Below are 24,346 nucleotides of genomic sequence, written 5' to 3' on the forward strand. Positions count from 1 at the left end.
AACCCTACCTGTTTTATACATATATTATTTATAACTAAAACTAAGTAGTACACTTAGTTTCAGGCTAAGTGTATATATTAATATCTTGAACTAGAGGTATGTGACAGTATTTGCTAGTAACAACTCTAATAAGTAACTTGAAAAGGAGTATTTCATTATAAAAATAATGGAAGTAGAGGAAATCAGTCCTTGAGAAGTGATTTTTAAAATATACAGTAAAATATTTATGTGGGAACCTAACACTCAGATAGCATATGGTTTAATACTAATGTATATCCTTTCTATTCCCTTCTTCACTTTTTACTTTTTTTGCCCTGATTCCGTGCTTAAATGGGGTTGCAGTTAAGTGAACAAGAATTCTGCCTGCCTACCTAAGAAGTTCATTGTGTTCTAAGTGGAAGGACAGTTGTTCAAGGGAATGTGAGTTCCTACTATTTATACTTTGGTTACCTTGTAGCCTAAAGTGGTTCTGGATAATGTTTTGGGGTTAAAAAATGCAGTTTAAAGCCATGATAGAAAGAATTTTTTGACTTACTATCCAAACGAACTTTATTGTTAATTGAAAAGTCAATAAAATGGATAAAACTGACAAAAAAAAATATAGACACATTTATATTCCTAAGAATAATATTCCTTTATCAGGATAAAATCAGTAAAATTGCTGAATTTTAGTAATTAAATTGAAAATTTTAGCAAATCTTTAATTCATGATTTTGTAATTATTGTTAAGTGATGCTGTTTACATTTAAAATATCACACAAAAAAAGATAATTTGGATGTTAAAGATCAAAATGGAATCCAAATTTTTTTCCAGATTCTTAACAGAAGATCCTTTTTACTAAGAGAGATATTAAAAGATTAATTTAAAAGTAAGATTTAAAAACCATTAATACTTACTTACTAAGTAAGTTCATTTACTTAGTATTCTTGAGCCCCTATTACATCGGCTAGTGGCCTGGAGGCTATTTTACAAGAAAGTTTGAACTTACCTTCAAATTTAACAATATATTTTTTATGAAAATGTTTTATTTATGTTTAAAATAATGATTTTTTATTTGTAATGCTTTTTAATTGAGATAACTTTAGGGAATATTCTATTATATCCTATCAACCTGGATTATCTTAATATCCTTTTTTCCCATTTTTTTACCAAAATTTAATAAGTAGCCATTCTCTCTAATTAATAAGCTCCTTGTAAGGTGAATTGGTGTTTTTAGAATCCATCTAATTTGATTTACACTATTACACTGAAAAGTACATTATGTCCCTATTCTTAGAAGCCAAACATTTACAGATAACAGAAATAACTGTGTCTTTAAAGAGTCTGCTAGACTCATTGGTTGAGATGTAACTTAACTATTCATACTGGTTTGTGAGAGTTTTATACCTGTTCCCTTTGATGTTGAATAGAGTGGGATATATCAGGGTGTTGAGTTGGGATATCCAGATGATCATAATTTAGATTGAGCAGCTACTTTCCCATGTCTTGTTTAGTTTGCTCCCAACTCCTATCTCTGGAGGTTTCCTAGTTAGGACCTCATTCTGAATCTTGAAAATGAACCAAATGTTGGAGTGATTTCAAACTCTGCCTCAGCAGTTAGGTCTGTTGCTGTACAGACCCTCTGTGTTACCCAGCCATATGCACTAAACCCCAGAATTAGGTTGCAACCAAAGTAGCCTAATTATGAAATGATGTTTGCTTAGGTTTGTTTGTCTTTTAACTTGCCTTAGGAGTTTAGTAGTTTTCCTTGATAGTCGTACTTACTTTAAGAGTAGAAGAATAGTTGATTAGTAAAAAAAAATCCTGTATGAGTGTTCGTATAAGCTACTTGCTGAATTAATTAGAAGAGAGAGAGGGAGGAAAGGAGAACTTATGAGGGCTAGAGGTTTATGACAATGAATTCATATTCTTGTTCTGAATTGATTTATAGGTGTTTTATCTTAATGTCTAGTTCGTTTTCTGTGAAATGGGTATAATTTTGACTGTTTACAGATTTGATGTAAGGAGTGAAGTAATTATCATTTTTAAGTATTTGTAAATATAAAATTGCTTTATGACTTTCACAAACGTAATCATTACGTTCCCACTGGGTTTGCATTAAGTTGTACAGATTCCGAAATAACATGATATGGTTTGTGTGATGCACCAGTTCTATGAAGTTTCAGACGATACACATTTGAGACACAGTAGAATTGCCTGAGAAGTTGTTTCAGAGAATATTAACCCATCAAGTTGGCAATTTCCTTAAACATTTTGTGTATCAGTAAAACACAGGACTTTCCTATTTTAGAGCTCTATGGACTTGTAGTGTCTATTCAAGATCTGACCGCTCTGCCCATTTTATGCAAGTTGGATATTGATGGAGGGTGAAAATCCTCTGATAGTCAGTGTTGTATGACGTATTTGCTTGAATCATAGCACGTGTGTTGTGGGCGAAGTGGCCAACTCAGTCAGTATAAGGGCTGTTGGCTTTTAGAAACACTAGGGATGTTTACTCCCACCTCTTAATATATATTTCTGCAAGCATGTGACATTGAGGTCTTTCTTAGTGACCATTTGCTTGATATTGATAAAGGTACATTTTCCTTCGGTTAATGGCATCTTGACGTTGGAAGTTCCTACGGATCTAGATGTGAGGGCTTGTCAATGTATTTCCATTTGCACAGGACAGAGTCTTACGGTGGAGATGTTCTCCCTGAGCTCACCCTTCTGGGCTGAGGGCTACACCTCAGAGGGGTTGTCTGTGCTAAAGGCTGTACCTCGGCGAGGTGGTCTGCAGTCAAGCAGTCCACTGATAGGGTGCCTGCAACCTTCAATATTGGGCTTTCTGTGAATTTCTAGAATGAAGGGTTGTAATTATCTTTTCAGAAATGGTTTGGCAGCACTTGATGCTGTTATGTTCAAAATTTAGTGGTCATTAGTAAACTTAATTAGTTTAAATAAGGCTGAGTTTAGGAAATTAAAGCTTTGACAAAATGTAACCAAACAGGGTCTGAGTGTTTAAAGCTGTTTTTCTCACTTATGTGTTAGGACTTGGTGTTTATGTAATGTCTCTTCCCGAAGTAGCTTACGTGATTTGCAGAACCAGCGCCAGTAGCTACCAATCGCTGTTATTGCTGGCGTTATGTTTTCGAGTATGTTATTTATTAGCAGCGTCTGCCAGTTGTAACAAAGTCCAAATTAACCTGCCTTTCTTGGAAAGGACACATACCTAAGAAAGGACTTTAAGTTAATGTCAACATAACATTTAGAATTTCTCATTTTAAAATAAGAAATAAAAAGGACATTTTAAACTGTATTTTATGCTTTTGGAGGCAGAACCCATATGTGTCTCCTTGCTTCTCTGTTTTCCCATTGCAGCAAGCCTAGTGCTACGCACACCGTGGGTGCTTTGTTCCCAACGTCCATCCAAGTTTAGATTTTGCAGGTGCTGTCATCTGTTAGAGTAGATGCGACAGAGCCATTCCATGATCGTATTAGAAAGAGTACAATAATAAATTATACCTCCTTCAGTGGACACAGGGCACCAACCTTCTCTTTTTTTGTCTCCCCTCCCCACCTCCCACCCAAACAATGTGAAAGTAGGGTTATGGCAGCTTTACTTAGGAGTTATATGTTTCTACAATAGTTCGTAATTCTATGAGTCCTCCAGACTTACAAGATAATTTTACTACTTCATTGTGGAAGTTTGAATAGATCAGTAATTTATCCCCATAGATCTATGAAGGGTTCTTTCTGTAATCTGAAAGAACTCCATGCTAGAGTCTTATGTTTTTATGTTAAAATATATTTCTCTAATTTCCCCCTCCTATTCTCCTCAAAATTCAACCAAAATTATGAAGATATGCCTAACCTAGTGAATATCCAATCGCATTTTATCCTAAGACCATTAACTTACCCTTTCAGGTCATGAATTGGACTCTAAATCTGGGTCTTGTGTCTTGTCCTTAAACACCCTTCCTTACCCTTTAGAACAGAACAGTCATGTGCTACAGTTGTGAGCATAAAGGAAATCCGTTTTTTCCAACAACTATGAGTTCTTGGAACAATATCTTGTAGCTTGGTTTATCATTGGATCTCTTGTTTTTTTAAACTTAGAATTTATGAGAAAAAAGTTAATATATAGCTTGTTATGGCATTTTAGAAGAAAATCTCCGGCTCCACGCTCCTTGGCTCATTACTCTACTGATTTTAATACCTCTGTGAGGTTTTAAAGGTTGAGAGGAATGGCGAAATTTGTGTTAGATAATATTATTTTGTCAGTGATGTGATATATAGGTTATTGTAAAGGAGTTAAATACACACAGACCCAATTTTTGAAAATTAGTCATGTTCTTCCCAAACTTCCATTACAAGCAAGATCTTGGGGTTTGTGGTCCGTGATAGACTATACATTTTATGTGCTTTTTAAGTAGAGAAGGTGAAAAATAATTAACTAGTATTGCAGATAAGAGGTCTTAGTCCACCTATATTTTATAGGAATTTGCCCTCCAAATGTTTGAGAGAGAAGTCACATAAGATAGGAGAATATCTTTTCCTGAAGTAGAATGAAATTTCCTTTAAAAGTGACAATCAAGAAATAGTCATTTCTATACTTACTTGCCAAAGTTTTTAAAAAGTTTATGTTTCTTACCGTAAACCCAGTGCTCCTCCACCAAGGATTCAGAAAGGGCTCAGTATAAAGCCAGGGTTCTAGGCCATTTTGCTTTTAGTCTAGGGCTGCTGTGCTTGCACATGGTAAGGGCATTGATGGCACTTGTGTCCTAGGATGTCATGTGTCTGTGTGTTTGGTAGGAGGTGGTGTTGTGTCCAGATTCCTGGTCGCCCACTTTCTATCAGATTTACAAGCACCATCTGTAAGGTAGGCTGAAATCCAGATTAAACCTATGCAGTATGAAGTAGTGGGTTTTTTTAAACTTCCTACTGTTAATTATTTCAGTTCCCCACATTGTATCTCAAATGGTGGGGAAATGCTGCCTTGACTGTTTCACTTTGGAGGGTTTTAATAGATGCCAATTTAGTAGATTAACTAAATTATTAACCTACTGTCTGTTCAAAAGACACCAGCAAAGGGTGTACTTGGCTGAATTGATAAATTATTCTACACGAGGACTAACAAATCCCTTGGTAACATCAGGAATATCTTTTTTTTCCCCTTCTCATTTACTAAAAACTTTTCCAAGTTGCATTCTGTTGTTGCAAGTTTCTGTAGTTTTCTTCTGTGACATCTTTCTATTGTCTGACTTTAAATAAAAATGTTTCTAATAATATCTGTCTGGCAGTGCATTGCTTTGCTTTAATAAATCTTCAGTAGTTAAAGATAGGGCATTGGGGAGCCGTGTACTCGTATGAGAGTTTGTAAATGGAACACCTCCAGGTCTTCCTGAAAGAAGGGGACAGCAGTAAACTGTCCTTCAGGTTATCCTTAGTGCACAGAGAGTGTGCTTCACTTAACCACAGAGATTAACAGCATTTAAGGCCCTATCCTGCGTAAGGGAGTACCTCTTACATTAGCTTAAATCAATTTTCTGTTAAAAGATCTGAATCTGAGAGGTTGCTAGCAAATGTAATGCTTTGGTGTAGAACAAGAGCTCTTCAGGGTCAAAATAGGATCTCATTGCAGGAAAGGCTCTCAGAGAGCAACTGGTCATTCTTCCCTCCAAGATCAGGAGCAACAAAGAAGTGGCTAGTCACGCTTCCCTCAAAGGTCAGGAAGTATCATTAAAAGGTGTTTTCTGACTTCTGTTCTAGTATGTTCAATGGCCAAGGGCACCCTGTCTCAAATAAGGGAACCTAGTAGATTACTGGATTTAATTACGGAGCAACTCAGATTATCAGAAACTTCTTCCTTGAGAGCTAGCGTGATCTGGTCCTGGTGCAGTCTCTCCTGAGCAGTGCAACGCGAGGCGAGTTAGGACTTCAGTGAGTATCACTTTCCTCATGGACAAAATGGGGACTCATCACTTATTAAAGAAAGATTGTTTGAGCACTTAGCATTTGCTATTATGTTTTGAGTTACAGAGATGGGTAAGATAGACTGCTTTTTAAATCAGACTTACTACAAAGTGAGTGAAGTCACAGTGCTTTGCGGCTAATATCAAATGATCAAGTGCACAAGGATATGTTTTAGAAAATGACAAGGAACAAAAAAAAAGTATGGTGGACATAATGTTACATAATTCTTTCAAAGCAAACCATGCCCGTCTCTAATATCCTCACATTGGTCATGGCTCTGCCCCTTAAACTTCATCCTCCACAATGGCACATTCGTCTGCCTAACATTTTAGAGCCCAAAAGTGTTTATGATAATTACAGTAAAACCTCAATAAATGATGGGCAGTGTGCTTGGGGATTAATTAAATATTCACCATGTGACGAACACGCTGGTTACTTTTTTCTACTACAATATATTCTTGGATACCCCATCAATAAAATACTCAACAAATATTTTTATTGAGATATAATTGACATGGAACGTTCTATTAGTTTCAGGTGTACAACATAATGATTCAATTTATATATGTATTGTAAAATGATCACCACAATAAATCTAGTTAACATCCATCACCCCGCAGTTACAAATTTTTTGTCTACTCTCAACAACTTTCAGATATGCAATACAGTGTTATTAACTGTAGTCACCATGCTGTATATTACATCCCAGGACTTATTTATTTTATAACTGGAAGTTTGTCCCTTTTGACCTCCTTCACCAGCTTTGCACCCCACCCCTCCCTGCCCCAGCCTGCCTCTGGTAACCACTAATATGTTCTCTGTATCTCTGAGTTGGCTTTTTGTTTTTGTTTTTTAAATTCCACATATAAGTGAGATCATTCAGTATTTGTCTTTCTCTGTCTGTCTTACCTCACTTAGCATAATGCCCTCCAAGTCCATCCATGTTGTCACAAATAGCAGGATTTCCTTCTTCTTTTATGGCTGAAAAATATTTCACATTATGCATATGTACCACATTTTCTTTATCCATTCTTCCATTGATGAACACTTAGGTTGCTTCCATGTCTCAGCTATTGCAAATAATGCTGCAGTGAACATTAAGGTGCATAGACCTTTTCAGATTAGTTTTGTTTGTTTGTTTCCTTCAGATAAATATCCAGAAGTGGAATTGTTGGACCATTGGTAGTTCTATTTTTAATTCTTTAAAGAACCTCCATACTGTTTTCCGTAGCGGTTGAAGCAATTTACATTCCCACCAGTAGTGCACAATGATTCTTTTTTCTCCACATTTCCACTAACACTTGTTATTTCTTGTGTTTTTGATAGTAGCCATTCCGACAGGGGTGAGGTGATATCTCGTGGGTTAGATTTGCACTTCTCTGATGATTAGCAATATTGAGCACCTTATCATGTACCTGTTGGCCATCTGTATGTCTTCTTTGAAAAAATGTCTGTTCAGATCCTCTGCCCATATTTTAATCAAATTGGTTTTTTTTCTTTTGCTATTCAGTTGCATGAGTTCTTTATATATTTTAAATATTAACCCCTTATCAGATGGATGGTTTGCGAGTATTTTTTCCCATTCTGCAGGTTGCCTTTTCATTTTGTTGATGGCCGATAAATATTTATTGACTGAATGGACTAATTTCAACTTAGAAAGGCTTTGGAAAGACTCACACACTTGCAGTTATCTTCTCCTGCATGTGGAGTACCTAGTGAGTGAGAAAGAATGCAGATTGGTCTTGTTCTCAGATCTCCAATCAGCTGCTGAAGCTGGAATTAGACCAGTGAAATATGGTCACCACTGTCACATTGATGGCATCCAAGGAAGTGAAAAGACCAAAGTGTTCCTATAAAACAAAGCAAAATTCCAGCATAGGATTTATTAGCCATAACCACAGACGAGCACATGTTTCCATTGATCTTACAGGCATGTAACCTGGCAGGTCTCTCAAGGATCCCTAAGTGCTTTTAATTATCCTTAGAAGCTCGTTTCCCAAAAGCGAGCCAAGCCTCTCTACATCCCTGATATCTACCTCCTCCCCCTAAGTAGCATCAGAAACAGTCATTAAAATATGTGTCATTTTTCACATTATTAACGGACTTTCTCTTTTGTCTTTTGGAGTTTGCAAACTCTTGCCTCATTGGCTTGTGACAGCCATCCAACTGGGATAGTGGAGTGAAAGAGAAGAGACCATTATGGCTTGTTACAAGGAATACAAAGAGAATGAAGGTAATATTCAGCTTTAACACTCAAAAATGGGATTTTGCAGCAATATCATAACCTGGTTTGAAATAATTATCTGAATTCCTTTATCACCCCTGCAATATATCAATGACCAGAGTTTTGCTTAAAAAGGGGGCAAACAAAAGAGAAATGTGGTGGAGGAAGGAAGCCTTTTTCTTTCTATCCCTGGAGAATTCTAAGAAAAAGCATAAGAGGAAAGGAGAAGAGGGGATTGATCAGATGGGTGTCCAGAATTGTTTTCTTGGGGGTTGTGGGTAACGAGAGCTTTGATTTCTGTCTGAGATTCTGGGAGGAGACTGTAGTGCAGAGGTCCCATCACTGATGTGGGGCAGCCAAGGTTACATGGAAGTATTTGCTCAGGATGTCCTGATTCTCCTGGGGCACTCTCAAACCTGTGTGTCCATGGGTGCCCTCTGTGATAAGATGTGACCACACAGCAGAAGCTAGGGAAGGGGTCATTAAGAGCTTAAGCCATTAGGAGCCAAGGAGAAGCAAAGGCTGTGAGGGCAGTTGTCTTATGCTCCCTGGGAGCACTTCCCAAGCCGAAGAAAGGGCCACAGTTTACCCAGGTGTAGATACGGCATGAGAGGCCAGTAGGTGTTGTGGATAGTGATCAGAGCAATGGATTTCAACCAGTGGCCACTCCAGGATCAGCACAAAGCTGCCGGGCTCACTACCCCTACCCCCAAGCCAAAAAATGTGTGTGCAAACTACAGGGCTCACTACCGAACCTCCCCACCTACCCCGCTCCGCCCCCCCCCCCACCACACACACACCCCTAGATGCCATCTTAGGAGAGACTGAATCCTACTAAGTTTTAAACCAGCTTGGACACCTAATTTTCTCCTGCTGATCATTGGGTGTGAACTCAGGAGAAAGGCCAGACAGTCTATTTTGTTATGGACAAAATAAGCAAACAAAAAACCTTTCCATATCTGAGTTGTGTGAGCTAAAATCTGCAACCCAAGAGACACTTACTGAAGAGCAGCTTACTTTCCATCAAGCATCTGGAGTTTGTAGTTCCCCCAGGCTCACGACAGCAGACGGGGCAACAGAAGTTCAGTGTTTACTCTGAGGCCTCGTCCACTATTTCCATGGAACACTGGCTCAGAGAGAGTTCACCAGATGTCCAATTCTTACACAGAACCCAAGGGTTTACTGAGACAATATCTCATTACATGTTCCAGGAGGTGGTGTTGGCAGTTTAGTTACTGCCATCCATTTCCAGGAAGGCAGCAGACCCTGAAATTTGGCAACGTGTTGTTCAAGAGGGCTTCAGTATACATAGAAAGGAAGAGTGTCATGGGTGAGGCCAAGCAAGCATAGTTGTAAGATAGGTTAGATAGAAAATTAATTTAAATGAGTCTCAGAGGAAAAATAAAGGCTATGGATAAGGCTAAACTGTGGTTTCATTTAATGAACTGAATACAAGTTTAAGTACAACTAAAGTGGACATAGTTGACCTAGGAAGCAGTGAGACAGCCTCACAAAGGTTTGCATTCGTTGTTACAACTGCTCTAAGACTGGTTTGGAAATCTTAAGTTGGTATTCTATCAAGGCCCCATCTATGGGATTGGGTTGTCTCCTCAGTAAAATGATGCATTTAATTTGAGGAATGAAATTTCTTGTTCCAGATTAAAAATTATAAATATGTATGTTTCTGGATCTCTGTGTCCATTTTTTGTTTAAGTGTGTGTGTGTGTGTGTGTGTGTGTGTGTGTGTGTGTTGTGCTGACATACCAGATGTCCCAGTGTTTAGTTTTGGAATCGGTGCCAGTTGCCTATTAGGTCCATATAATCAGGACAAGGTACCAGCTCAGTTCAGAGTTAAATGTAGGAAGTTAAGAGAAGCACCCTAATATTCTTCTGTGAATTAAGTGTAAATTGTCTCAGGAGGCTACTAAGTCCCATGATAATGTTAAGAAATGTAGAAGGAAAAGAATGTTTTCTATCTCCTCAACATACAAGTTCCTGAGTGTTCCAGTTTCAGTGTGCAGGGTTGTGAGGAGGAGGAAGACTGGCCTGCCTGTCCACTCCTTCTAAGTCCCCTCCTCCTGCCCTCTTCTGTTTTTTGATCTCCAGCCATACCTAGGTTTTTACCAGTTTTTACTTCATTTTGTTTTAGAGAAGGGATTGTCCATCCTACCTCCCCACTTTCAAATCTTGATTTGTCTCCTCCTTCCCCTAAGGATTTGCTTTTCCAGGCATCCCTTCTCTGTTCAGTCTCTGTATGGCGGCAACTTCACCTACATGTGTGCTATATCCCTCCAGTGAAAACTACTGAACATGACTTCTGCTCTGGTCATAATGTTGTAACAGGGACTGGATTTATCCTCCTCCTTTAAACAACTAGAAAACTGGATTAAAATACATGAAATTACTCTATTAGACATTGGACCATAGTCCATGAAAGACATTGATATTTAAGAGAAGAAGAACAACTAAGGAAGCCCTGCAATCACCCCAGCTCTTTGCCTGTCATTACTTTCTGGACCACAGAGTAGGGAGGAGGATCCCAGGCAGTGCACAGCAGTCTCACTAAATGGAGGCAAAGATGGAAGCAGGAGGCAGAGGCAGCTGTGTGGCAGAGTTCTGGAGAGGAGAGAGCTAGCAGAAACAATTCCAGAAATATGTGTAGGGGTCCCCTTGAGCCTTTGTTGAACACTGAAATGTGAATTTGTGGAGTGAAACTCCACAAGGTTGGATAAAGAGTGGCTGGGGAGCTGTGAGTTATACTGTTCTAGGAACTCTTACCACCGCTAGGAATTGTTCAGGCTTCCTCCAGTCAGAGGGGAGAGTTCTCATTGATCACTTGAGTATGCAGCAGAGACTCCAGAAAGGCTGAAGCTTAATAGTAGGTTTAAATTATCCCTAAGGTAGAGACTACTCTCTGTCTGATATAACAAAGCTTAAAAATAAGGCTCAGAAGGATAAAACTAAACCACAAGTGATTGCACTGTCTGCCAGAACAGAGCTCAACACTCTTTAAAGTGAGACAGTAAAATCCATACATTCAACAACGTAAGATCTACAATGTCCCGCATCCAACCAAAAATTGGTAGACATGCCAAGAAGCAGGAAAGTATTGTCTTTTACTAGGAGACAGTAAGTCAGTAGAAACATATCCAGAAAGTATAGCATGATGAAATTAGCAGACAGGGATATAAAAACAGCTATTATAAATAAGTTTACATACTTAAGGGAAAATATTAGCATATTGAGGAGAGAAATGGAAGATAATTTTGAAAATAATGAGATTTCTAGAGCTGAAAAGTACATCAGAAGTAAAAATTCACTTCATGCAATTAAAAAGAGATAAGACACTGCAAAAGAAAATATTAGTGTACTTGAAGATGTAGCAATAGGAAGTATCCAAAATGGAGCACAAAGAAAAAATAAATTTAAAAAAACGACAAAAGAACAAGAGTTTCAGTGACCTGTGAGCAATACCAAGAAGTCTGTCATACATGTAATTGGACTCCCAGGAGGAGGATTGGTGGGGGAAGGAGTAGCAGAAAAAAATATTTGAAGAGATAGTAGAAACTTTTCAAAATTTGATGAAAGCTATAAGTTCAGATGCAAGAAGCTCAATGAACCTCAAGCACGATAAACACAAAGAAGAACACTCCAAGGCACATAATCAAATTCCTGAAAATCAGTGATTAAGGGAAACTCGAGAGACAGAAACAAAAGACATGTACAGAGAAATAAGCCTAACAATAACTGCAAATTTCTTTTCAGAATCCAAATGAACCATAAGACAATGGAAAGACATCTTTAAAGTACTAAAGGAAACTATCAATGTAGAATTAGGTAACTAGTGAAAATACCTTTCACAAATCAGGAAAAAGTTAAGACAGTTTCACACAAACAAAAGCTGAGAGAATTTGTTGCCATCAGACCTGTACAATAGGAAATGTTAAAGGAAGTTCTTTGGGCAGGAATAAATGAGGAATGAGGTGCATCAGAAATGGTAGATATGTAAGAAAATATTAAAAATTTTAACTTTTAAAGACTTTGAAAGAAAAATTACTATTTAAAGAAAATATTATAACTGTGGATTGTGGTGTTTATAAAATATATGTTACAACAGTGGCACATGGGAAAGGAGAGGGAAATGGAAGGTTGTTTTTTTTGTTGTTGTTGTTTTTGTTTTTTTTGAGAGAGAGATATACAGTACATGAAGTGGTATAATATCATTTAAAAGTAGACTGTGATAAATTAACAATGAATATTGTAAACCCCAGAGCAATTAGCATAAAATACACCAGGGAAGTACAGCTTATAAAACAATGTGGAGATAAAATGGAATCATAAAAATATGTTCAAGTAATCCAAAAGAAGGCAGGAAAAGAGGAGAAAAAGGAGGAAAACAAACCTTGTTAATAATTTCATTAAATGTAAATGGTCTAAACACTCCACCTAAACTACAGAGATTGTCAGAGCCACTATAAATCCACAATAATCAAGAGTCAGATTGCCTTAAGGATGGACATACAGGCCAGTGTAACAGAAGAGAGACACTAGAAGTTGACCCATATATATATATATATGTCCAACTGATTTTCACTAAGAAGCTAAAGTAATTCAATGGAGAAAGAAGAGTCATTTCAGCAAGTTATGCTGGAACATCTGGATATTCATATGCAATAAATAAATAAACCTTAACCTTTTTCTGACACCACACACGAAGAGTAAGTTGAAATGGATCTTAGACCTAATTGTAAAAGCTAAAATTACATATACACTTATAGAAAAAAATAGAAAATCTTTGCAATCTTGGGATAGGCAAAGGTTTCTTAGATATAAAACAAAAAGAGTGAATTATAAAAGAAAAAATGGTAAATTTGATTTCACTAAAAATTTTAAATTTCTGCTCTTCAGGAGATATCTTTATGAACACAGACAGGCATGCCCCAGACTGGGAGAAAATACTTGCAATAAGGATTTGTATACAAGATATATAAGAAACTTTGTTATAACTCACTGGTTAATAAAAATTAACCAAAAAATATGGGCAATGAAAGAAAACGATACAAATGGCCAATAAGTACCAGAAAATGTGCTCAATATTATTATTATTTTATTTTTTAATTTAAATAAATAAATATTTATTTATTCCACATGTGGCACTTGGAACTTCCCTGAATAGGGATCGAACCCATGCTCCCTGCAGTGGAAGTGCAGAGTCTTAACCACTGGACCACCAGGGAAGTCCCTTGGTGCTCAATATTATTAGTGAACAAGGAAATGCAAATTAAAACCACAGTGACATACCGTTAGACACCCTTGAGAATGACTAAATTTATAAAGACTGACAATATCAAGTGGTGGGAATATAAAATGGTACAACCACTTTTGAAAATAATTTCATAGTTTCCAATAAAAGTAAGAGTATAATTACTATCCAATGCAGCAATTCCACTCCTAGGTATTTATTCAAGAGAAATAAAAATACATGTCCACACAAAATCTCGTACGTTCATTTTTTTTCCAAAATAACAAAACCTGAAAAGAATCCAAATAGCTATGAGCATGCAAATGGATGAAGATACTATGCTATATCCATAATTGAAATACTATTCAGTGATAAAAAGTAACAAACTATTGATACACAAAGCCACATGGTTGTGCTGAATGAAAGAATTCAGACACAAAACAGTCCTTACCATATGATTCCTTTTATGTGAAGTTTTAGAGTAGTCAAAACAAATCTGTAGTTACTGAAAACAGATCAGTGGTTGCCTGGGCCCAGAGATGGGTGAAATTTTACTGTAAAGGAACACAAGGGAACTTTGGGGGATGATGGGAAATATTCTATAGTGTGACCGTGGTTACAAGGTGTATACATTTGTCAAGCGGCAGTTCAGGTCCACATCTTATTCTCCTTGGCCAGCAGCTAATTAAGGCATATTCTCATTCTTCTTCCCCCTCTTCCTTTTTCTCCTCTTCTTCCTCCTTCTCCTCCTCCTCCTCCTTTAATTTATTGAGGTATAATTGGCATGTAACATTAAATTACTTACAGTTGTACGACGTATTGATTTGATATTTGTAAGAATTGAAAAATGATCACCACAATAAGTCTAGTTAAGGCACATTCTTCTTATCACAAAAGGCAAGAGCACAGAAGGATGAACCCAACTATATAAGCACATTTCAACTAACACATCATATCAACAACATTCCATTGCTGAGACAAGTTCCGTGGCCAAAACTAACATCTTAATCTGGGGAAATACACTCTGTCCACAGTGGGAAGGGGAGTGGGGTGAGAAATTGCTGAATAATAGTCTAAACTATCAGAACACTTGAATCAATTCTCTGTATCAAACATTCATACTCATTCAACAAATATTTATTTATCAGCTTCTCTGCCAATTCTAGGCTCATTTGTGAACAAAAAGACCTGGTCCTCAGGGAGTTTCTATCCTACGTTTCTCAAATGAAAAATGTATGTGAAATCCAGCCTACAAAATGGATGAAAGCAGAGACATCCTGGCTCAAGTTGGGGTGGGGTGCTGGATCCCACACTTGAATCACCCCAAAGGAGCAAGTCCCCCACAGGGCAACCAGTTCTCATAAAGCATAGCGAATACCTCGCCACTCATTGGCTTAAAAGCCCACAGGGACTTCGCTTATCTGTACGACGGGTCCAAACTCCTTGGCTTTGCAATCGAGGCTCCTTTTCCAAGTGCCTTCCAGACTCTGGCTGTCACACCCCTAGATCCACAGATCCAGACCCAGTTGGTTCTGCAGAGAACTAATCGGTCTCTCTATGTGCTCCCATAGTATCAATCACATTCCATTCTAATGAACTACAAATTTGTCTTCTCAGGTGCACTGTGAACTATCTTCCCATTTGCTTCCATCTCCCCAGGACCTCACACAGTGTCTGTTCCTCAGCAGGAGCTCGTTGAATATTCACTATGGTGTAGGACAGACCGGGGTTCCAAATCAGAGGCCACAGGTGCACACTCCCAGGTCCCACAGCCTTTTCAAAAATCTACATTGGATAGGGTACACAGTATTGTATAGAGTACACAGAAGGGTCTTGCCTCAGAAGGAATTATTTCACCTTAGACTGAACTCTACTCTCATCCCACTTAACAAATCTTAGAAGCAAGACAGAAAATATTAAACTGCTTCCAAGTAACTTAACTGTCTCCCAGAACAAATTCAAGAATATTTATAGGAACACAGAAATAGCCAGCACCCAAAAAGGCAAAATCACAATGTATGGCACACAGTAAAAAAAATCACCAGGCATGCAAAGAAGCAGGAAATACTGCCCATAATGAGGAGAAAAATGAATCTATTGAAAGCAACCCAGAAGGGGCACAGATGTAAGAATTTGTAGAGAAAAAGACATTAAAAGAATTATTAGAATGGTATCCCACATGTTCGTAAGTTAAGTAAAAGCTTAGGAAATATTTAAAAAATCAAATTTTAGAGCAAATAATATTGCCAGGAATGAAGAGATTAATTTATTAATGATAAAAGAGTTAATTCATCCAAGTGATATAAATGTTTATGCACCTAATAACAGAGCTTTAAAATAAATGAAGCAACTCTGATAGAACTATAAAACACGCAAATTCACAATTACATTTGCAAATTTCAATATCCTACTCTTAAAACTGATAGAACAAGTAGAAGGAAAATCAGTAAGGACATCAAATACTTGAGCAACAGTGTCAGTCAACTTGACCTAATTGGTTTTTATAGAGTACTCCAACTAACAACAGCAGAATGCACTTTCTTTTCTAGTGTACATGGAACATTTATCAAGATAGACTATAACCCAGGCCATAAAACAAGGCTCAATAAATTTAAAAGGATTCAAGTACTACAAGGTATGTTTTTTGACCACAAAGGAATTAAATCAGAAGTCAAAACAGAAAATCTCTGGAAATTCCCCCAAATATTTTGAAACTAAATAGCACAGCTCCAAGTAATCCATGGGTCAACAAATAATTTAAAAAGGAAATTAGAATGTATAATGAGAAATAAAAAAATATCAAAATTGGTGGGATGAAGCAAAAATAGGGCTTAGAAATGTACAGCAGTAAATGCCCATATTAGAAAAGAAGAATGCCACAAAACAAAGACCTTACCATCAACATTCAGAAACTTGAAAAAGAAGAGAGAATTAAACCAAAAGTTATCAGAAGAAAATAAATGTTAAAGATAAGAGAAGGAATTCATGAAATAGAAAACATAAATCTAAGACAAAGTCAGCAAAACCAAGAGCTGGTTATATAAAAAAATAAATAAAATCGAGATGAGAAATCTCTACAGAGGCTTATTAGGAAAAAAAGAGTAAAGACAAATCACCAATATCAGGAATGAGAGAAGTGACATAAATACAGATCCTATAGATAGTAAAAGAATAATAATATATTATGAATAACTTTATGCCAATAAATTTGACCTTAAAAGAAATAAACAATTCCGTTAACTCCTTGAATATCCTATACCTATTTAAAAATAATATTTTAATTAAGATCTTCCCATAAAGAAAACACCAAGCCCATAAAGTATCACTGATGAATTTTATCAAGCATTTAAAAAAGAAATAACACCAATTCTCTGCTAGAAAATAGAAGGGAACACCTCCCAAATCATTATACGGGGCCAGTATTACACTAATACCAAAACCAAAGACAGTACAAAGAAACAAACAAAAACTACAGTCCAATGTTCCTCATGAGCACAAACACAAAAATCCTCAACAAAAACATACTAGCAGATAGAATCTAACGATACATCAAAAGAATAATATGTCATGACCATGTGGTGTTTATCCTTGGAATGCAAGGTTGTTTCAACATTTGAAAGTTGACTGATGTAATCTAGCATATTAACAAACAAAAACAAAACAAAAATTAAAACCCCCACGTAGTTATATTAATTAATGCAATGCATTAAAAGTATTTACAATATTCAACATCCACTCATGATAAAAATTCTCACATATAACAATAGAAAGGAACTTTCTTAACCTGATATAGGACATTCACCAAAAAGGCCTACAGCTAGCAATATAGTTAATGGTGAAAGACTGAATGCTTTCCCCCTAACAAGGCAAGAATGTCCACTCTCACTCCTTCTCCTCAACATTATATTGGAAGTTCTAGCCAGCACAATAAGACAAGGAAAAGAAATAAAAGACAGACTGATTAAAAAGGAAGAAGTAAACTTTACAGTAATGACAGTTATATCTACATAGAAAATCCTAAGGAATCTACAAAAAGCTCCTAGAAGCAATAAGTGAGTTTAGGAAGGTAGCAGGATACAAGGTTAACATTTTTAAAAATCAGTTGTATTTCTGTATATTAGTAATAAAATTTGGAAACAAAAATTTTTTAAATGGTACCATTTACAACAATTCTATAAAATGAAATATTGAGGTTTAATATATAAAATATGCACGGAACCTTATGCTAAAAACTACAAAATGCTGGAGTGATACACTGTGCTCATGGATTGTAAGTCTCAACATAGTTAAGATGTCAGTTTTCTCCAAACTGATCTATAGATTTAATGTAATTCCAATCAAAACCCCAGCATAATTTTCTGGAGATAACAGACAAGCTGATTCTAGAATATCTGTCTTAAAAACTTACATAACTGTGCTTTGACCTCTAATGGGCAGAACAGTTCTCAGAACTTTCCTTGAGGCTGTTCCCAGGTAACAATCCTCAATTTGGCTCAAATAAAATCTTCCATTTCTTTCTTAGATTGACTGATTAATTTTTCAATGACAGCCATGTGCTTGTCATATATGGCCTTTATTATGTTGAGGTATGTTCCCTCTATGCACACTTCATTGAGAGTTTTTATCATAAATGGATGTTGAGTTTTGTCAGAAGCTTTTTCTGCATCTGTTGAGATGATCATATGATTTTTATTCTAATTGTTAACGTGGTGTATAACATTGATTGATTTGCAGGTAACTAATCAAACTAATTTTTTTTTCTTAAAACGGGTTAGGTTGACAAATTTTATTTATTTATTTTTAAAATATTTATTTATTTATTTGGCTGTGCCAGGTCTTAGTTGTGGCACGTGGGATCTTGGTTCCTGCGTGCGGGATATTTGTTGCGGTATGCAAGATCTCTTAGTTGTGGCATGCGAGATTTAGTTCCCTGACCAGGGATTGAACCCAGGCCCCCTGTATTGGGAGCACAGAGTCTTAACCACTGGACCACCAGGGAAGTCCCTCAAATTAATCATTAAGTGACAAAGCAGATCAGTCATTCCAGGGACCCCGGAGGGGAGTGAGGACACTTTTGAGGTGATGCATATATTCATTATCCCAATTGTAGTGATGATTTAATGGGTGTATACAAGGCAAAACATCACATTGTATTCTGTTTTTTTTTTTTTTAAAGTGGAAAGAAATCCCTATCTTTACTGTAAATCTGAACCACAATCCCACTGGGTTGTGGGAAATTCTATCTCATCTAGTGTCAGCCCTCCTCCCTATGGGCTGTACCAGAATATAAGAGGGTGGCACGATGTCCCCCAAACAAGCAAGGCCCCAGCCCCCAGGGCATCCCTGCTCCGAGATCATGTATCCAGTCCCTGTCTACATCCCCCTCCTCCAGACCCAGTTCTCCACTTTTGGCCCATGCAGTTCAACCCCTGAGGTGAAGGTCACTGGTCTCCTCATTCCTTTACCAAATAGGTTTTGTGAAAGATCCTGAGAACTGAAAAATTTCCACTGACTCTCCAAGACCTTAATGCCCAACTGTTCCTCTCCATCCCAGATGCTAAACCCAGATTCACCAAATCACAACTCAGGGCCTTCAGACTTGCAGCTCCTGCACTGTATCCCCAAGTAGCACATCTTCAGTTTCCTCACACCTTGAAAATTTGAACAGTGTCAAGTTATTCAAGCAAGGTGAACTCTGACTGACTACCAATCTAATCCATAAATCTTTCAGTTCCTGGATCCCTGTAGAACGTGCTGGGACTGTTTTCACATTGCAACATCTTAATATAGGCTTAAGCTAATAGGGCTTGGGTGTTTTTTACCCCATCCTTGCCCAGTCTATGTGTGATGTTCCTTCTAAACCCAGAAAGCTAAGTATCCTTCCCAGGAAGACAGCAGTCTCACCAGGGGCCCAGAGCTGTCCCCTTGACTGGGAATACTGTCGGGATAGCTCTGTTCAAGGCCCAGCCCTGGCTGCCCTGCACCCACCCAACCCACCGTGTCCCCCTGTGTCCCCACAGGCTGATTCGGCCTAAAAGGCACATTCCATGGGCTCCCAGAGTCTCAGGGCCAGTGCACACATCAACAGAGAGTCTGACTTGGAGAATATTGCTCAGCTTTTATAAGGCTTCTTGAACCAGGGCCACGAGTGTCGGGGGCCCTTTAGTGCTTGTTTTTCGCAGGCCCAGCTCATCACAGTCGAGGTCTGAGGTTTCTTGAAGTCTGTGCCTTCGCAGTTTTCTTCTCCACTGCATGCAGAAGGCAGCAACTTCCAGTTCCTCCGGATCTGGGGAAGGCTGTCTCAAACCCTGGAGGAGAGAGAGATGATTAAGTACTAGGAGGCGCTGTGCACTCTCTCCCAGTGTCAGCTCATTGGAGCTCCTAGGGGATTCTCCTGAGTGATGCTGGGACTGGTTTTCTGATATTTTAGCCCTAAATTGAATAGAGAGCAAGGAATCGTGTTTGGAGAGGTCCTCTGAATTGGAGCCCACTCATTCTTAAAGGACAAGCATAACAGGACAAAGGATCTTGTCTATCACGATAGAATGTTCTGGGACTGTAGTTAATTAAAAAAAAAAAATCTCTCTCTAACCCAAATTCTGCCTCCTAGATCTTGCTTTATTCATTTTGCTTTATGCAAACTATCCATGGGTCTTTAGCCAGCGGCCTAAGCAGAGCCAGGACACAGGTGTACACAGCAAGCACTCAGCCTGGCCCTCAGGTTCTCCTGCACTCAGATGGCCTGGGCATTGGGACCTGGGGACTGGCCCTGCCCTGGGTGGTGCTGCAGGATCTGCGGGAGGCTGTGGCTGTGGCCACGCTGGCGTGCTGGCGGGAGAGATGCTCACTGATCCATAGGGCCAGTCCTGAGCTTTTCTCTCAGCCTTCTTTATATTCAAGAAATTCTGGGACTTGTAGTTCAGGTATGCACATTTTCCAAATGCTTTTCACTGGGTGTGTCTATTTTATGTACTCTTTGAATTTAATCGGTACAAAGTTTCTTTAAACTTGAAATGAAAATTCCCGTTCTATTTATTTAGTGCCTCCATGCACTTGCCCACTATTCTAGGTCTCTGGCTTCATGAAGTGTACATTCTAATAACAGAGCCAGACAAACACATAAAAGTGAGGAAAGAAGCAGACAACTACAAAATGTGATAAGTGCTACGAAGGAACCATACAAGGTACTAAAGCAGGGGACACTTGGTGCGATTTCATTTAGATATAGTGGGGAGTATTTCATCCCTTTTGAGGAAGTGGAATTTAAGTTTGGGCCTAAAAGATAAGAAGGAGACAGACATGAGACAATTTGGTAAAAGTGGAGGGGCAGAAATGCATCTCACACAGGTAGAATAGCACATGTGAAGGCCCTGGCAGGGTATTCTTTTGGGAACCCAAATATTTCCCATTTCCTGCCTTCACTTAGGACATAGAAAGCTGGAAAGGGAGTTGCTCCCACCCTAACAACAAGAAAAAGTCAGATAATCCACAAAATCATAACTTTTCTTGAACTTATTAGAGAGTGAGGTTGAAGGGCAACTCACTGGACTGAAATCTAAGAAAAGACAGCCACTTTCAGGGAGAGGCAGGGGCCCAGCACTGGCTTCCTTAGGATAGAGCATGGGAGGAAGATGAGACTATCATATACCTGATCAGAAGATTTTAGCTAAAATTCTTAACAAATTGCTGTGGCCAATTGTAGATGAGTGTGAGTGTATAGGACCTATGAGAGCCACAACTAAGAAAAATCCACACCTGTTCACAGGCTTTCTCCAGGACCTCTCCTGGCGCTCATGACAAAGATTTGGGACAGGGCAGGAGGTTGGGACTGTCTCCCTTGTGGAGCAGGCTTTGGGAAGAGGAGCAGCCATCACTGCAACAAAGGCACAGATCTCCGCCCACATCTGCCTCTTCATGGCACAAAAGCTCAAGTCACTGAAGGAAGGACAGCAAATCCTGTCATCCCCAGGGCACAGGTCAAGACCACTGCAAGTGGAGAAAGAAAACAGAATACAGCCCTCTACCTCGGGGGAAGAAGCAGAAAACCATCCTGAATTCATAACTGTTAAAAGTCTCCTATTGGGCTTCCCTGGTGGCGCAGTGGTTGAGAGTCCGCCTGCCGATGCAGGGGACACGGGTTCGTGCCCCGGTCCGGGAAGATCCCACATGCCGCGGAGCGGCTGGGCCCGTGAGCCATGGACGCTGAGCCTGTGCGTCCGGAGCCTGTGCTCCGCAACGGGAGAGGCCACAACGAAAGTCTCCTATTGCTGAGGGAGGAACAGGGCCTGCCTACAATTGAGGCTGAGTGAGAACAACAATGAACACTACCACCTCCTCTCCAGACCAGCAATCATCGAGTCACAAGTAACAAGTAGGCTATGGAGAGGCAAGAACATTGAGAGAGAACACCCCTGAGGTGCACACTCACAAGGAAAGCCTCAAGCTGACAGTGGAACAGGAACATTGATGAAAACCCTCTGGTAACCCAGACCCCACACTGAACACAAAGTAATGCTAGAACATTTGAATCCAGTGGTTACCCAAGGATGACTGTAACAATGCCACCCAAACTCAGCTCAACTCCTGACTATATTGACTCACACCCCCACCTCCCATCACACACACACACTAAAGGCCTAGAAGAAGAGGTGGGCCCATTTTCAGGCATACATAGTATTCATTTAGTCTCTGCCAGTCTATGCATAATGTCAAGTTTTCAATGGAAAATTAAAAGACACACAAAGAAGAAGAAGGATCTGCTGTCAAGAGACAAAGCAATCAAAAAACCCAAACTCATGGGACTTCCCTGGTGGTGCAGTGGTTAAGAATCCGCCTGCCAATGCAGGGGACACAGGTTCCAGCCCTGGTCTGGGAAGATCCCACATGCCGCGGAGCAGCTAAGCCCATGCGCTACAACTACTGAGCCTGCGCTCTAGAGCCCGCGAGCCACAACTACTGAGCCCACGTGCCACAACTACTGAAGCCCGTGCACCTAGAGCCTGTGCTCCGCAACAAGAGAAGCCACTGCAGTGAGAAGCCCGCGTACTGCAACAAAGAGTAGCCCCCACTCACCACAACTAGAGAAAGCCCGCACGCAGCAACAAAGACACAATGCAGCCAAAAATAAAATAATTAAAAAAAAAAAAAAGAAACCCAAACTCAGATATGAGGCACATGTTGAAACCATCAGATAGGAAGTTAAAAATAACTATGATTTATATATTAGTGACTTTAGTGGAAAAAGTAGACAAAATGCATGAACAGATGGTGAGTTTTAGCAGAGAGACAAAAACTATGAGAAATAAACAGAGATGCTAAAAATAAGAAAAAATGTGGTAACAGATTGAAGAATGCTTTGACAGGCTCATCATCAGATTGGACACAGCTGAAGAAAGAATCAGTGGAACTGAAGGTAGGTTGATAGAAATTAACCAAACTAAAATGCACAAGAAATCAGGTGACAGGTTTGGGTAAGAAATGCAGTTGAATTTAATAGCTAAGAAGCAGGTAGAGTTGCCTCATGAATGTCTGCAATGTTGCTCTCAGCCTGTGACCTGAGTCATGGTCCTGTGCATGTCTGTGCCAGTGTCCACCCTTGGGATTAGCACTTACCCGGAGACTGGCGGCTTCTGCAGCCCTCACAGTCTTAGAGGCAGCACGGAGGAGCCGCTGTGCATTTTCCACCAGGAGCTCTTCAGAGGACTTGCTTCTTGCCAAGGAGGCCTTTACTCTTGGGAGTTGACAGGAGGAAAGCAGTTAACATTATACCAGGTAAGAGGCATAATCTCAAATAAACAAATACCAGATGGTTTTACAATGTGAGCCTCTTCCAGAAAGCTGGGATGCCTTTGTAGGGACTATTCAGAGAAAGAAAGTTCTTAAGGTGTAATTTAACATTTTAACATAAAATTTATATTTTGATACTAAGAAAGTATGACTCATATAGAATCTATAAATTAACAAGAAGTATGTTTTTAAAAAATTTTTATTGAAGTATAGTTGATGCGCAATATTATATGTTACATGTGTACGATATACTGATTTACAGTTTTTAAAGTTTATACTCCATTTATAGTTATTATAAAATATTGGTTATATTCCCCATGTTGCACAATATATCCTTGCAGCTCATTTTATACATGATAGTTTGTACCTCTTAATCCCCTACCTTTATATTACCTCTCCCCACTACCCTCTCCCCACTGGTAACCATTATTTTGTTCTGTATATCCGTGAGTCTGCTAAGAAGTATTTTTAATGAAAATAACTGAAGAGACCTAGCAGAATAAATGCCAACATCCATACCTAATGAAAGGGAACAAGAAATGTTGTCTAGAATTGCATTCAGGACTTAAAGTAAAAGTTCTAATCAAAGATCAGACTGCTATTTCTTAATAGAATCACACACCTCAATGATACTTGCTTTAAACTGAGTGTAACTGAATTTAGTGAGACAAGTTGTTTTTCACCAATGAAAATGAAGATGCTATACATAAAATAGATAAACAACAAGGACCTACTGTATAACACAGGGAACTGTGTTTGATATCTTGTGATAACCTATAGTGGAAAAGAATATGAAAAGGAATAGATAGATAGGACTTCCCTGGTGGCACAGTGGTTAAGAATCCGCCTGCCAATGCAGGGGACATACATTCAATCCCTGGTCTGGGAAGATCCCATATGCTGCAGAGCAGCTAAGCCTGTGCACCACAACTACTGAGCCTGTGCTCTAAGCCTGCGTGCCACAACTACTGAAGCCTGCACGCCTAGAGCCCGTGCTCTGCAACAAGAGAAGCCACTGCAATGAGAAACCCGCACACCGCAACAAAGAGTAGCCCCCGCTCGTCGCAACTAGAGAAAGCCCGTGCGCAGCAACGAAGACCCAAAGCAGCCAAAAATAAATAAATTGATTTAAAATAAA

At 38.8% G+C, this 24,346-nt stretch overlaps 1 protein-coding gene across 1 annotated transcript in view; it reads right to left on the bottom strand.

The window, feature by feature from the left end:
• Nucleotides 1-18,882: 18,882 nt before the first annotated feature.
• Nucleotides 18,883-24,346, bottom strand: part of LOC307195683 (uncharacterized protein) — a 32,796-nt gene continuing 27,332 nt past the window's right edge. The window contains exons 6-7 of the mRNA XM_079940023.1: nucleotides 23,035-23,152; nucleotides 18,883-19,730 (exon numbers count right to left, since the gene is read on the bottom strand). Of these exons, the coding sequence (XP_079796149.1) occupies nucleotides 19,542-19,730; nucleotides 23,035-23,152 (307 nt within the window). The 3' untranslated portion in view covers nucleotides 18,883-19,541. The remainder of the gene's footprint in view (nucleotides 19,731-23,034; nucleotides 23,153-24,346) is intronic.

This window comes from Stenella coeruleoalba (assembly GCF_951394435.1).
Source record: "Stenella coeruleoalba genome assembly, chromosome: 13".
In the NCBI taxonomy this organism is placed as follows: domain Eukaryota; kingdom Metazoa; phylum Chordata; class Mammalia; order Artiodactyla; family Delphinidae; genus Stenella; species Stenella coeruleoalba.